Below are 14,668 nucleotides of genomic sequence, written 5' to 3'. Positions count from 1 at the left end.
CCATATCCTCCCTCCAGCCCCCATCGCACCCCAGTATCGCCTCCCAGTCCCCATATCTCTCCTCCCAGTGCCCCTCATCCCCTCGATTCCCAAAGGTGTTGAGGCTGGGACTTGGAGCAACACGCTGGTGGCACCTGGATGGGGTTCCAAGTGAACCAAAACACAATCCAACCCAACCCACGACTCCATCAACGCAATTCCAGCCGTCCAGGCTCTTATTGGAAAGCTCTACAGGGAACTTCTCCTGCCTTCTGCTCTTGCAAGCTCAACCTCAGCAGGTTCACGTTGCTCATTCCATAAAAGCCACCAAACCAAGAGTCGAAAGCCTCGCTTGGATTTCTTTGCTCCATCCGAGCCTTTCCGCGAACATTCTTTTTGATTTTATCCGTATGGAAAATAAATGTGGATCTCCTGGTGGCTTCGATGAGGTCCTTGAAGGCCAAATCCAAGTCTTTGTTCTCAGTTCTTTGCTTTTATGGGTTTTGAGGACCAACACCACGGGGTGACACCATGGGGGACAGGAGGGATGTGACACCGCGGGGCAGAGTTTGAGGGAGGGAATAGGACGGGGTCGAGAGGCACTTGTGGATCCGAGCAGCTTCGGGGGGGTCTCTGGGGCCACCTCAGGGCCCCCCGGATCTCAAGGGGGTCCCCTCAGGTCTTCTTCCGCTGTGGCCGCACCCTAGGGAAGAGCTGGGGGGGGACAGGGTTTCAGAAGGAGGGGACCCCTCCCTGCCACCAGCCCACGAGCCAGGGAGGGGTTGGGGGGGACCATGGGTGCTGAGGGGTGTCTGTGGGTCCCCCAGGACCTCTCCATGGCCAAGGGTTCCATGGTTGGTCTCCTAGAGCTTTGGGGTGGCCGTGGTCCCCCCCCCATCCCAGATCTAGGGGTGCTAAGGGGGTGTCCCCCCCTTTTTACTCACCCCAAAGTAGTTTCGGGGGACGTAGCCCTCGTGGCCATAGAGGGACCCCCAGATCTGTGGGGTGTCCGTGGGTCCCCCAGGACCCCTCCATGGCCAAGGGTCCCATGGTTGGTCTCCTAGAGCTTTGGGGTGGCCGTGGGCCCCCCCCCCATCCCAGATCTAGGGGTGCTAAGGGGGTGTCCCCCCCTTTTTACTCACCCCGAAGTAGTTTCGGGGGACGTAGCCCTCGTGGCCGTAGAGGGACCCCCAGGACCTCTCCATGGCCATGGGTCCCATGGTTGGTCTCCTAGAGCTTTGGGGTGGCCGTGGGCCCCCCCCATCCCAGATCCGGGGGTGCTAAGGGGGTGTCCCCCCCTTTTTACTCACCCCGAAGTAGTTTCGGGGGATGTAGCCCTCGTGGCCATAGAGGGACCCCCAGATCTGTGGGGTGGCTGTGGGTCCCCCAGGACCTCTCCATGGCCAAGGGTCCCATGGTTGGTCTCCTAGAGCCTTGGGGTGGCCGTGGGCCCCCCCCATCCCAGATCTAGGGGTGCTAAGGGGGTGTCCCCCCCTTTTTACTCACCCCAAAGTAGTTTTGGGGCATGTAGCCCTTGTGGCCGTAGATGGACTCCCAGGACCCCTCCATGGCCAAGGGTCCCATGGTTGGTCTCCTAGAGCTTTGGGGTGGCCGTGGGACCCCCCATCCCATATCCAGGGGTGCTAAGGGGGTGTCCCCCCTTTTTACTCACCCCAAAGTAGTTTTGGGGCACGTAGCCCTCGTGGCCATAGAGGGACCCCCAGATCTGTGGGGTGTCCATGGGTCCCCCAAGACCTCTCCATGGCCATGGGTCCCATGGTTGGTCTCCTAGAGCTTTGGGGTGGCCGTGGGCCCCCCCCATCCCAGATCCGGGGGTGCTAAGGGGGTGTCCCCCCCTTTTTACTCACCCCGAAGTAGTTTCGGGGGACGTAGCCCTCGTGGCCGTAGAGGCTCCCCCACCACCAGTCGTGCTCGTCGAGCGGCTGCCGGCGCAGGACGGTGACGGCGTCGCCCTCGCGGAACGAGAGCTCGTCCTGCAGCTCGGCGCTGAAATCCCACAGCGCGTACACCACCCCGCTGTTCAGCACCCCCATGCCCTGCTCCACCTCTGCGGGATTGGGGGGGGCTCAGCACAGCACCCCGAAACCCAAACCCCAACAGCCCAACAGCCCAGGACCCCAACATCCCAGCACCCCAAACCCCAACAGTCCAGAACCCAGAACCCAAACACACCAGAACCCCAACAGCCCAGAACCCCGAACCCCAACATCCAAGAACCCCAACAGCCCAGAACCCCGAACCCCAACATCCCAGAACCCCAACAGTCCAGAACCCTGAAACCCAACAGCCCAGAACCCCAACAGCCCAGAACCCCGAACCCCAACATCCCAGAACCCCAACAGTCCAGAACCCTGAACCCCAACAGCCCAGAACCCCAACAGCCCAGAACCCCAACATCCCAGAACCCCGAACCCCAACATCCCAGAACCCCAACAGTCCAGAACCCTGAACCCCAACAGCCCAGAACCCCAACAGCCCAGAACCCCGAACCCTAGCATCTCAGCACCCCAACAGCCCAGAACCCTGGCACCCCAACATCCCAGCACCCCAAACCCCAACAGTCCAGAACCCAGAACCCAAACACACCAGAACCCCAACAGACCAGAACCCCGAACCCCAACATCCAAGAACCCCAACAGCCCAGAACCCCGAACCCCAACATCCCAGAACCCCAACAGTCCAGAACCCTGAACCCCAACAGACCAGAACCCCAACAGACCAGAACCCCGAACCCCAACATCCCAGAACCCCAACAGTCCAGAACCCTGAACCCCAACATCCCAGAACCCCAACAGCCCAGAACCCCAACAGTCCAGAACCCTGAACCCCAACAGCCCAGAACCCCAACAGCCCAGAACCCCAAACCCCAACAGCCCAACAGCCCAGGACCCCAACATCCCAGCACCCCCAAACCCCAACAGACCAACATCCCAGCACCCCAACAGACCAACAGCCCAGAACCCCAACAGCCCAGAACCCCAACATCGCAGAACCCCAAACCCCAACAGCCCAGAACCCCAACATCCCAACAGCCCAGGACCCCAACATCCCAGAACCCCAAACCCCAACAGTCCAGAACCCCAGCACCCCAACAGCCCAGAACCCTGAACCCTAGCAGCCCAGAACCCCAACATCCCAGCATCCCAGAACCCCAACATCCCAGCATCCCAGAACCCCAAACTCCAACATACCAAAATCCCAGGACCCCAACATCCTAGAACCTCAAACCCCAATGTTCCATAACCCCAGCACCCCAACAGCCCAGAACCCCGAACCCTAGCATCCCAGAACCCCAACAGCCCAGCATCCCAGAACCCCAACAGCCCAGAACCCTGGCACCCCAACATCCCAGCACCGCAAACCCCAACAGTCCAGAACCCAGAACCCAAACACACCAGAACCCCAACAGCCCAGAACCCCAACAGCCCAGAACCCCAAACTCCAACAGACCAGAACCCCAAACCCCAACATTCCAGAACCCTGAACGCCAACAGACCAGAACCCTGAACCCCAACAGACCAGAACCCTGAACCCCAACAGCCCGGAATCCCAGCATCCCAACATCCCAGCACGCCAACAGCCCAGCACCCCAACAGCCCAGAACCCCAAACCCCAACAGCCCAGAACCCAGCACCCCAACATCCCAACATCTCAGAACCCCAACATCCCAGCACCCCGAACCCCAACAGCCCAGAACCCCAAACCCCAACATCCCAGGGCCCCAACAGTACAGGACCCCAGCACCCCAACATCCCAGCACCCCAACAGCCCAGCACCCCAACAGCCCAGAACCCCAACATCCCAGAACCCCGAACCCCAACAGCCCAGAACCCCAAACCCCAACATCCCAGGGCCCCAACAGTACAGGACCCCAGCACCCCAACATCCCAGCACCCCAACAGCCCAGCACCCCAACAGCCCAGAACCCTGAACCCCAACAGCCCAGAACCCTGAACCCCAATCCCCCAGCACTCGGACCATGGCCCCCCAGACCCACAGCACCCCAAACCCTCCCAGCACCCACCCCAGAGTCCCCTCCCAGTCCCCCACCCAGTCCCCATATCCCCCCTCCCAGTCCCCATCCCAGTCCCCATATCCCCCCTCCTAGTCCCCATCCCACCCCATTATCCCCTCCCAGTTCCCCTCCCAGTCCCCATATCCCCCCTCCCAGTCCCCATCCCACCCCATTATCCCCTCCCAGTCCCCATATCCCCCCTCCCAGTCCCCATCCCAGTCCCCATATCCCCCCTCCCAGTCCCCATCGCACCCCATTATCCCCTCCCAGTCCCCATATCCCCCTCCCAGTCCCCATCCCACCCCATTACCCCCTCCCAGTCCCCATATCCCCCCTCCCAGTCCCCCTCCCACCCCATTATCCCCTCCCAGTCCCCATATCCCCCCTCCCAGTCCCCATCGCACCCCATTATCCCCTCCCAGTCCCCATATCCCCCTCCCAGTCCCCATCCCACCCCATTACCCCCTCCCAGTCCCCATATCCCCCCTCCCAGTCCCCCTCCCACCCCATTATCCCCTCCCAGTCCCCATATCCCCCCTCCCAGTCCCCATCGCACCCCATTATCCCCTCCCAGTCCCCATATCCCCCTCCCAGTCCCCATCCCACCCCATTATCCCCTCCCAGTCCCCATATCCCCCCCCCAGTCCCCATCCCACCCCATTATCCCCTCCCAGTCCCCAAATCCCCCCTCCCAGTCCCCCTCCCAGTCCCCCTCCCACCCCATTATCCCCTCCCAGTCCCCATATCCCCTCCCTGTCCCCATATCCCCTCTCCCAGTCCCCATCCCAGTCCCCATATCCCCTCCCAGTCCCCATATCCCCCCTCCCAGTCCCCATCCCACCCCATATCCCCTCTCCCAGTCCCCATACCCCACCTCCCAGTCCCCATTTCACCCCTTTATCCCCTCCCAGTCCCCATATCCCCCCTCCCAGTCCCCATCCCACCCCACTACCCCCTCCCAGCCCCCACCCCCCCCCCAGCGCCCTTCCCTCCCACCCCTCCCACCCCTCCCAGTGCTCCCAGTGCTCCCAGTACCGCAGAGGTAGCTGTAGCACTCGCTGTAGCCCTCGCGGTAGGGGTCGCACTTCTCGGAGGCGACGCTGCCGTCGCTGCTCGTGGTGGCGAAGACGGCGGCTCCGTGTCGCACGAGGGCCACGCACACCCCGGTGTCGTTGCACGAGGCCGCGCAGTGCAGGGGGGTCCTGGGGGAGGGGAACCGGGAATCCCAGTCCATCCCAGTATCCCAGCCCAGTAGAACCAGAGCCCGTCTCCCAGTACCCTCTTCCAGCACCCAACCCACCCTAAAACCCCAATCCCAGTACCCAGATCCCGTCCCAGTACCCAGATCCCTCCTCCCAGTATCCATCCCAGACCTGTATCCCATCCCAGTATCCAGATCCCTCCTCCCAGTCCATCCCAGTATCCCGTCCCAGTAACCGTGTTCCTCCTCCTGGTCCTCAGCCCATCCCAGCATCCCAGCCCAGTAGAACCAGAGCCCGTCTCCCAGTACCCAACCCACCCTAAGACCCCAATCCCAGTACCCAGATCCCATCCCAGTATCCAGATCCCATCCCAGTATCCAGATCCCTCCTCCCAGTACCCAGATCACCCCAATATCCCATCCCAGTATCCAGATCCCTTCTCCCAGTACCCAGACCCCTTCTCCCAGTACCCAGATCACCCCAATATCCCATCCCAGTATCCAGATCCCTCCTCCCAGTACCCAGACCCCTTCTCCCAGTACCCAGATCACCCCAATATCCCATCCCAGTATCCAGATCCCTCCTCCCAGTATCCAGACCCCTTCTCCCAGTATCTAGATCACCCCAATATCCCATCCCAGTATCCAGACCCCTTCTCCCAGTATCCAGACCCCTTCTCCCAGTACCCAGATCACCCCAATATCCCATCCCAGTACCCAGACCCCTTCTCCCAGTACCCGTATCACCCCAATATCCCATCCCAGTATCCAGATCCCTCCTCCCAGTACCCAGATCACCCCAATACCCCATCCCAGTATCCAGATCCCTCCTCCCAGTACCCAGATCCCTTCTCCCAGCACCCAGATCACCCCAATATCCCATCCCAGTACCCAGATCCCTCCTCCCAGTATCCCTTCCCAGTACCCATCCCACCCCGATATCCCCAGCTGGGGCTCTGGGGTCCCCGTCCCCATCTCGGGGTGTCCCTGTCCCCGTGTCCCCCTGTCCCCAACCCACCAGCTGTGGCTGTGGGGTCACCTGTCCCCCTGCCCCTGTCCCCATGTCCCACCACCTGTGGCTCTGAGGTCCCCGTCCCCATGTCCCCATGTCCCCATATCCCCATGTCCCCATATCCCCATATCCCCATGTCCCCATGTCCCCATATCCCCATGTCCCCCTGTCCCCATATCCCCCTGTCCCCATGTCCCCATGTCCCCCTGTCCCCCTGTCCCCATGTCCCCATATCCCCATGTCCCCATGTCCCCATGTCCCCCTGTCCCCCTGTCCCCATGTCCCCATGTCCCCATATCCCCATGTCCCCATATCCCCATGTCCCCATGTCCCCATATCCCCATGTCCCCATATCCCCATATCCCCATATCCCCATGTCCCCATGTCCCCATATCCCCATATCCCCATGTCCCCATATCCCCATGTCCCCATATCCCCATATCCCCATATCCCCATATCCCCATGTCCCCATGTCCCCATATCCCCATATCCCCATATCCCCATGTCCCCATGTCCCCATATCCCCATATCCCCATGTCCCCATGTCCCCATGTCCCCATATCCCCATGTCCCCATGTCCCCATATCCCCATGTCCCCATATCCCATATCCCCATGACCCCATGTCCCCATGTCCCCATATCCCCATGTCCCATATCCCCATGTCCCATGTCCCCATATCCCCATGTCCCATGTCCCATATCCCCATGTCCCCATATCCCCATGTCCCCATGTCCCCCTGTCCCGGTGTCCCCATATCCCCATGTCCCATGTCCCCATATCCCCATGTCCCATGTCCCCATGTCCCATATCCCCATATCCCCATATCCCGATATCCCCATGTCCCATATCCCCATGTCCCATATCCCCGTGTCCCCATGTCCCCCTGTCCCCCTGTCCCGGTGTCCCCGTGTCCCCTCACCAGCCGTGGCTGTCGGGGGCGTTGACGTTGGCCCCGCAGGCGATGAGGAAATCCACCACGGGGCGGTTGGCGCCGCAGATGCCGTTGTGGAGGGCGGTGATGCCCTCGGCGTTGGGCTGGCTGGGGTCGTTCAGCTGGGGGTAGACAACCTCGCTGTCACCTCCTCCCCCCTGTCCCCTCCCCCCCATCCCCACCCAACCCCGATGTCCCCGAGCGTCACCTCGGCCACCGCCTGCTGCACCACGTCCAGCTCCCCGGTGAGGGCGGCGTCCAGGAGCAGCACCAGCGGGTTGAGGCGCACGCGGCCTCCCGGGCGCCGACGGGGACACGACGGGTCGCGAAGGGCCGAGCGGAGCTCCTAGAGGGGACAAGGGACACTGTGGGGACAGCCGGGGGGCCTCGGGGACCTCCTGGAGAAGCCACGGACCTCGAGAAGCTCGTCTTGGAGCAACCATGGAGCTTGAGAACCTCCGGGAGCAACCATGGAGCTTGAGGACCTTATCCTAGAGCACCCATGGACCTTGAAGACCCCATTGAGGAGCAACCATGGACCTTGAGAACCTCCAGGAGAACCCATAGACCTCAAGAACCTCATCCTGAAGCATCCATGGACCTCGAGAACCTCATCCTGGAGCACCCATGGCCCTTGAGAACCTCCAGGAGAACCCACAGCCCTCAAGGACCTCATTTGGAAGCCCCCCAAGACCTGGAGAACCTCATCCTGGAGCAACCATGGGACCTTGAGAACCTCCTAGAGAACCCCCAGCCCTCAAGAACCTCATCCTGGAGCCCCCCGAGACCTGGAGAACCTCATCGTGGAGCACCCATGGCCCTTGAGAACCTCATCCTGGAGCACCCATGGCCCTTGAGAACCTCCTAGAGAACCCCCAGCCCTCGAGAACCTCATCTTGGAGCCCCCCAAGACCTGGAGAACCTCATCCTGGAGCACCCATGGCCCTTGAGAACCTCCTAGAGAACCCCCAGCCCTCGAGAACCTCATCTTGGAGCCCCCCAAGACCTGGAGAACCTCATCCTGGAGCAACCATGGCCCTTGAAAACCTCCTAGAGAACCCCCAGCCCTCAAGAACCTCATCCTGGAGCCCCCCAAGACCTGGAGAACCTCATCCTGGAGCAACCATGGGACCTTGAGAACCTCCTAGAGAACCCCCAGCCCTCAAGAACCTAATTTTGGAGCATCCATGGACCTTGAAGACCCCATTGAGGAGGAACCATGGCCCTTGAGAACCTCCTAGAGAACCCCCAGCCCTCGAGAACCTCATCCTGGAGCAACCATAGACCTGGAGAACCTCATCGTGGAGCACCCATGGCCCTTGAGAACCTCATCCTGGAGCACCCATGGCCCTTGAGAACCTCCTAGAGAACCCCCAGCCCTCGAGAACCTCATCTTGGAGCCCCCCGAGACCTGGAGAACCTCATCGTGGAGCACCCATGGCCCTTGAGAACCTCCTAGAGAACCCCCAGCCCTTGAGAACCTCATCCTGGAGCCCCTCAAGACCTGGAGAACCTCATCCTGGAGCACCCATGGCCCTTGAGAACCTCCTAGAGAACCCACAGCCCTCGAGAACCTCATCTTGGAGCCCCCCAAGACCTGGAGAACCTCATCGTGGAGCACCCATGGCCCTTGAGAACCTCATCTTGGAGCACCCATGGCCCTTGAGAACCTGCTAGAGAACCCCCAGCCCTTGAGAACCTCATCCTGGAGCCCCCCAAGACCTGGAGAACCTCATCCTGGAGCACCCATGGCCCTTGAGAACCTCCTAGAGAACCCCCAGCCCTCAAGAACCTCATTTTGGAGCATCCATGGACCTTGAAGACCCCATTGAGGAGGAACCATGGCCCTTGAGAACCTCCTAGAGAACCCCCAGCCCTCGAGAACCTCATCCTGGAGCCCCCCGAGACCTGGAGAACCTCATCCTGGAGCACCCATGGCCCTTGAGAACCTCATCCTGGAGCACCCATGGCCCTTGAGAACCTCCTAGAGAACCCCCAGCCCTCAAGAACCTCATCTTGGAGCCCCCCGAGACCTGGAGAACCTCATCGTGGAGCACCCCTGGCCCTTGAAGACCCCCGGGAGGCTCCCCCACTCACGGCGTGCGCCTCGGGGCTGCCGCGGGCGGCCGTCCCCGGGCTCTGGGCGGCGGGTTCGGCGTCGGCGGCGTCCGGGGGGGCGGCCGCGGGGGCCGGCGGGTGCAGGAGACGCGGGATGAGGTGCCGGTAGAGCCGGGTCCTCGGCGTCGGCCGGAGCTCCTGGGAGCCGCGGCGCTTGAGGGGTCGCGGCACCTCGGCCAGGACCCGCAGCAGCTCCCCCAGCGCCGGGTGCGCCCGAGCCTCGGGCGGCGGCAGCGGCTGCAGCCGCGTGGGGCTCAGCGGCCTCGACGCCTCCTCGGAATCTTCCGGAAAGGGCGGCACCGCCGGCAGGAGGAGGAAAGGGTCCGGCTCCGGAGGGGAAACGGAAAGGGGAGGAGGGCGGGGGGAGCCTGCGGAGAGAGGGACGGGGGGGGGAAAGGGAAGTGGTGATTGATAGGGGCAAAGGGGAAAAGGGAAGGGGAAAGGGAAATGGTGATGGGGGGAAGGGGAAGGGGAAGGGGAAATGGTGATATAGGAACCGGGAAAGGGAAAGGGAAAGGGAAAAAGGAAAGAGAAAATAGAAATGGCGATAGTGGGAATGGAAATGGGGAGGGGAAAGGGAAGGGGAAATAGAAATGGTGATATCGGAACCGGGAAAGGGGAAGGGGAAAGGGAAAAGGGAAAGGGAAAAAGGAAAGAGAAAATAGAAATGGTGATAGTGGGAATGGAAATGGGGAGGGGAAAGGGAAATGGTGATATCGGAACCGGGAAAGGGAAAGGGGAAAGGAAAGGGAAAGGGAAAGGGGAAGGGGAAAAGGAAAGAGAAAACAGAAATGGCGATAGTGGGAATGGGAATGGGGAGGGGAAGGGGAAATAGAAATGGTGATACTGGGAATTGGGAAAGGGAAAGGGGAAAGGGAAAGAAAAGGGAAAGGGGAAGGGAAAAAGGGGAAGAGAAAATAGAAAAGGTGATAGTGGGAATGGAAATGGAAAGAGGAAAGGGAAAGAGAAATAGAAATGGTGATATCGGAACCGGGAAAGGGAAAGGGGAAAGGGAACAGGGAAAGGAAAGGGAAAGGGGAAGGGGAAGGGGAAGGGGAAGGGGAGAAGGGGAAGAGAAAATAGAAATGGTGATAGTGGGAATGGAAATGGGGAGGGGAAGGGGAAATAGAAATGGTGATATCGGAATTGGGAAAGGGAAAGGGGAAAGGAAAAGGAAAGGGAAAGGGGAAGGGGAAGGGAAAAAGGGGAAGAGAAAATAGAAATGGTGATAGTGGGAATGGAAATGGAAAGAGGAAAGGGAAAGGGAAATAGAAATGGTGATATTGGAACCGGGAAAGGGAAAGGGGAAAGGGAAAGGAAAGGGAAAGGGGAAGGAAAGGGAAAGGGGAAGGGGAAGGGGAAGGGGAAGGGGAAAAGAGGAAGAGAAAATAGAAATGGTGATAGTGGGAATGGGAATGGGAATGGGAAGGGGAAAGGGAAATGGTGATATCGGAACCGGGAAAGGGGCAAGGCGAAAGGGGAAAGGGAAAGGGAAAAGTGAAAGGAAAGGGAAAGGAAAAAGGGAAGAGGAAGGGCAAAAAGGGAAAAGGAAAGGGAAAGGGGTAGGAGAAAGGGGAAAGGGAAAAGGAAAGGGGAAACAGGAAAAGAGTAAAGGGAAAGGGGAATGGGAATAGGAAATAGAAACAGTGACACCAGGAACAGCACCGGGAATGGAAATGGGAAGGGGAAATGGGAAAAGGGAAAAGGGAAAAGAAAAGAAAAAGGGAAAGGGAAAAGGAAGGTGCCCCAAGGACCCCTCCCACCCAAGGGATCTCCTGACCACCCCTGTCCCCCCCCAACCCCATTGTCCCCCCCATTTCCCCCCCCCTCGCCCCCCCATATCCCCATTCCCCCCCCCCAGCCCCCCCCTCACCTTCCCCCTCGAGCTGCAGCTGCTTTAGGGGCGCGCGGGGTCCGGCTTGGGGGGGCGGTTGGGGTTGAGGGGGGGGTTGGAGTTGGGGGGGGGGGCCCAGAAGGAGCCCCCAGGGGTTGTTGCCCCCCCCGACCCCCCCTCCCTGCTCCCAGAAGGCGTTTTGGAGCTTGAAGATGACGGAGAGGGGGAGGGGCTTGTGGCGGGGGGGGGCGGGGGGGGTGGCGGCGGGGGGGGCACCGGGATGCGAGAAACGAGGTGCTGGGGCGGGGGGGGGCGGCCACGAGCGAGGTGGGGGGCGGAGGGAGCCCCCCCCGCCCTGTCGCTCCCCAGAAAGGGGGGAGACCTTGTAATTCCGGGGGAGAGTTGAGCTGTGACCCCCCCGGCATCCATCCTGGGGGGGGGAGGGGGGGAAAGAAGGGGGGGGGTCAGAGAGGTGAGAGACCCCCCCCCAGGGCAGCCAGAACCCCCTCAAGGCACCCAGAACCCCCCCCCAAGGCAACCAGAACCCCCCCCAGGGCACCCAGAACCCCCCCCAAGGCAACCAGAACCCCCCCCAGGGCACCCAGAACCCCCCCCAAGCACCCAAAACCGCCCTAGGACACCTAGAACCACCCCCCCCCCAGCATCCAGAACCCCCCCAGGGCACCCAGAACCCCCCCCAAGGCAATCAGAACCCCCCCCAGGGCACCTAGAACCCCCCTCCAGGCACCCAGAACCCCCCCAGGGCACCCAGAACCCCCCCGAAGGCAACCAGAACCCCCCAGGGCACCCAGAACCCCCCCCAAGGCAACCAGAACCCCCCCAGGGCACTCAGACACCCCCCCAGGGCAACCAGAAGCCCCCCCAGGGCACCCAGAACCCCCCCCAAGGCAACCAGAACCCCCCCCAGGGCACTCAGAACCCCCCCCAGGGCAACCAGAACCCCCCCCAGGGCACTCAGAACCCCCCCCCAAGGCAACCAGAACCCCCCAGGGTACCTAGAACCCCCCTCCAGGCAACCAGAACCCCCCCAGGGCACCCAGAACCCCCCCAGGGCACCCAGAACCCCCCCCAGGGCACCCAGAAGCCCCCCCCAAGGCAATCAGAACCCCCCCAGGGCACCCAGAACACCCCCCCAGGGCACCCAGAACCCCCCCCAGGGCACTCAGACCCCCCCAGGGCACCCAGAAACCCCCCCCCAGGGCACTCAGAACCCCCCCCAGGGCAACCAGAACCCCCCCCAAGGCAACCAGAACCCCCCCCCAGGGCAAACAGAACCCCCCCAGGGCAACCAGAACCCCCCCCAAGGCAACCAGAACCCCTCCCCGGGCACCTAGAACCCCCCCCCAGGGCACCCAGAACCCCCCCCAGGGCACTCAGACCCCCCCAGGGCACCCAGAACCCTCCCCAGGGCACCCAGAACCCCCCTCCCAAGGCAACCAGAACCCCCCCCAGGGCACTCAGAACCCCCCCAGGGCAACCAGAACCCCCCCAGGGCACTCAGAACCCCCCCCCAAGGCAACCAGAACCCCCCCAGGGTACCTAGAACCCCCCTCCAGGCAACCAGAACCCCCCCAGGGCACCCAGAACCCCCCCCAGGGCACCCAGAACCCCCCCAGGGCACCCAGAAGCCCCCCCAAGGCAATCAGAACCCCCCCAGGGCACCCAGAACACCCCCCAGGGCACCCAGAACCCCCCCAGGGCACTCAGACCCCCCCAGGGCACCCAGAAACCCCCCCCCAGGGCACTCAGAACCCCCCCCAGGGCAACCAGAACCCCCCCAAGGCAACCAGAACCCCCCCCCAGGGCAAACAGAACCCCCCCCAGGGCAACCAGAACCCCCCCCAAGGCAACCAGAACCCCTCCCGGGCACCTAGAACCCCCCCCAGGGCACCCAGAACCCCCCCCAGGGCACTCAGACCCCCCCAGGGCACCCAGAACCCTCCCCAGGGCACCCAGAACCCCCCTCCCAAGGCAACCAGAACCCCCCCCAGGGCACTCAGAAGCCCCCCCAAGGCACTCAGAACCACCCCCGGTTGCCCAGCGCCCCCCCCCCCAGGTTGCCCCCAACTCCAGGTAGCCCCGGGGGGGGGTGTGTGTGGCTAGTGCCCCCCCCCTCACCTTGCCCAGCGCTCCAGCTCCATCCAGGCTCGACTCCCTCCAGGGCGACAGCGCCCGCCCCTCGCTGACACCTGGGGGGACCCCGAGAGTTAGGGGGGGACCCTGAGAGTTAGGGGGGGGGACCCCAAGAGTTAGGGAGGGGGACCCCCCCATTCCCGGTGCCCCCTATTCCCTGTACCCCCCCATTCCCTGTCCCCCCCATTCCCTGTCCCCCCCCTTCCCTGTCCCCCCATTCCCTGTCCCCCCCATTCCCTATCCCCCCCCATTCCCTGTCCCCCCCATTCCCTGTGCCCCCCCATTCCCTGTCCCCCCCATTCCCCGTCCCCCCCATTCCCTGTCCCCCCCATTCCCTCTGTCCCCCCCCATTCCCTGTACCCCCCCATTCCCCTGTGCCCCCCCCCCCCTCCCCCGTGTCCCCCCCCCTCACGGTTGGTGCCCCCCGAGCCGGGGGGTTTCTTCTCGTAGGCCACGTCCAGGTCGGATTCGTTCCAGCTCTTCTGGGAACGGCGCTTGAGCACGAGGTCATCTGGGGGGGGGGGACACACAGGAATGAGGGGACCCCCCCCCGACACCCCGAGAACCTCCGGATGGGGACAGGAGAACCTCAAGATGGGAACATCCCAGGATGGGGACACCTGGAGATCAGGGACACCCCAGGATGGGGACACCTGGAGATCAAGGACACCCCAGGATGGGGATGGGGACACCTGGAGATCAGGGACACCCCAGGATGGGGATGGGGACACCTGGAGATCAGGGACACCCCAGGATGGGGACACCTGGAGATCAGGGACACCCCAGGATGGGGATGGGGACACCTGGAGATCAGGGACACCCCAGGATGGGGACACCTGGAGATCAGGGACACCCCAGGATGGGGATGGGGACACCTGGAGATCAGGGACACCCCAGGATGGGGGTGGGGACACCTGGAGATCAAGGACACCCCAGGATGGGGACACCTGGAGATCAGGGACACCCCAGGATGGGGATGGGGACACCTGAAGATCAAGGACACCCCAGGATGGGGACACCTGGAGATCAAAGACACCCCAGGATGGGGATGGGGACACCTGGAGATCAGGGACACCCCAAGATGGGGATGGGGGCACCTGGAGATCAGGGACACCCCAGGATGGGGATGGGGACACCTGGAGATCAGGGACACCCCAGGATGGGGGACACCTGGAGATCAGGGACACCCCAGGATGGGATGGGGACACCTGGAGATCAGGGACAACCCAGGATGGGGATCACCTGGAGATCAGGGACACCCCAGGATGGGGATGGGGACACCTGGAGATCAGGGACAACCCCAGGATGGGGATGGGGACACCTGGAGATCAAGGACACCCCAGGATGGGATGGGGACACCTGGAGATCAGGGACATCCCTTGAGCTCAGAGGTTGGTGGATT

The 14,668-nt window shown here is 62.5% G+C and overlaps 1 protein-coding gene across 1 annotated transcript in view; it reads right to left on the bottom strand.

Annotated features, from left to right (window-relative positions):
• Positions 1–331: 331 nt before the first annotated feature.
• The window catches only part of PPP1R13L (protein phosphatase 1 regulatory subunit 13 like), a 14,899-nt gene continuing 562 nt past the window's right edge, over positions 332–14,668 (bottom strand). The window contains exons 2-10 of the mRNA XM_069882525.1: positions 13,679–13,777; positions 13,252–13,322; positions 11,152–11,542; positions 9,258–9,646; positions 7,369–7,506; positions 7,149–7,282; positions 5,051–5,217; positions 1,848–2,047; positions 332–693 (exon numbers count right to left, since the gene is read on the bottom strand). Coding sequence (XP_069738626.1) covers positions 655–693; positions 1,848–2,047; positions 5,051–5,217; positions 7,149–7,282; positions 7,369–7,506; positions 9,258–9,646; positions 11,152–11,542; positions 13,252–13,322; positions 13,679–13,777 — 1,628 coding nt within the window. The 3' untranslated portion in view covers positions 332–654. The remainder of the gene's footprint in view (positions 694–1,847; positions 2,048–5,050; positions 5,218–7,148; positions 7,283–7,368; positions 7,507–9,257; positions 9,647–11,151; positions 11,543–13,251; positions 13,323–13,678; positions 13,778–14,668) is intronic.

The sequence above is a fragment of the Phaenicophaeus curvirostris genome, unplaced genomic scaffold (genome assembly GCF_032191515.1).
Source record: "Phaenicophaeus curvirostris isolate KB17595 unplaced genomic scaffold, BPBGC_Pcur_1.0 scaffold_175, whole genome shotgun sequence".
In the NCBI taxonomy this organism is placed as follows: domain Eukaryota; kingdom Metazoa; phylum Chordata; class Aves; order Cuculiformes; family Cuculidae; genus Phaenicophaeus; species Phaenicophaeus curvirostris.
The sequence above is the reverse complement of the archived record's forward strand: the minus strand, read 5'-3'. Positions and strand labels throughout refer to the sequence as shown.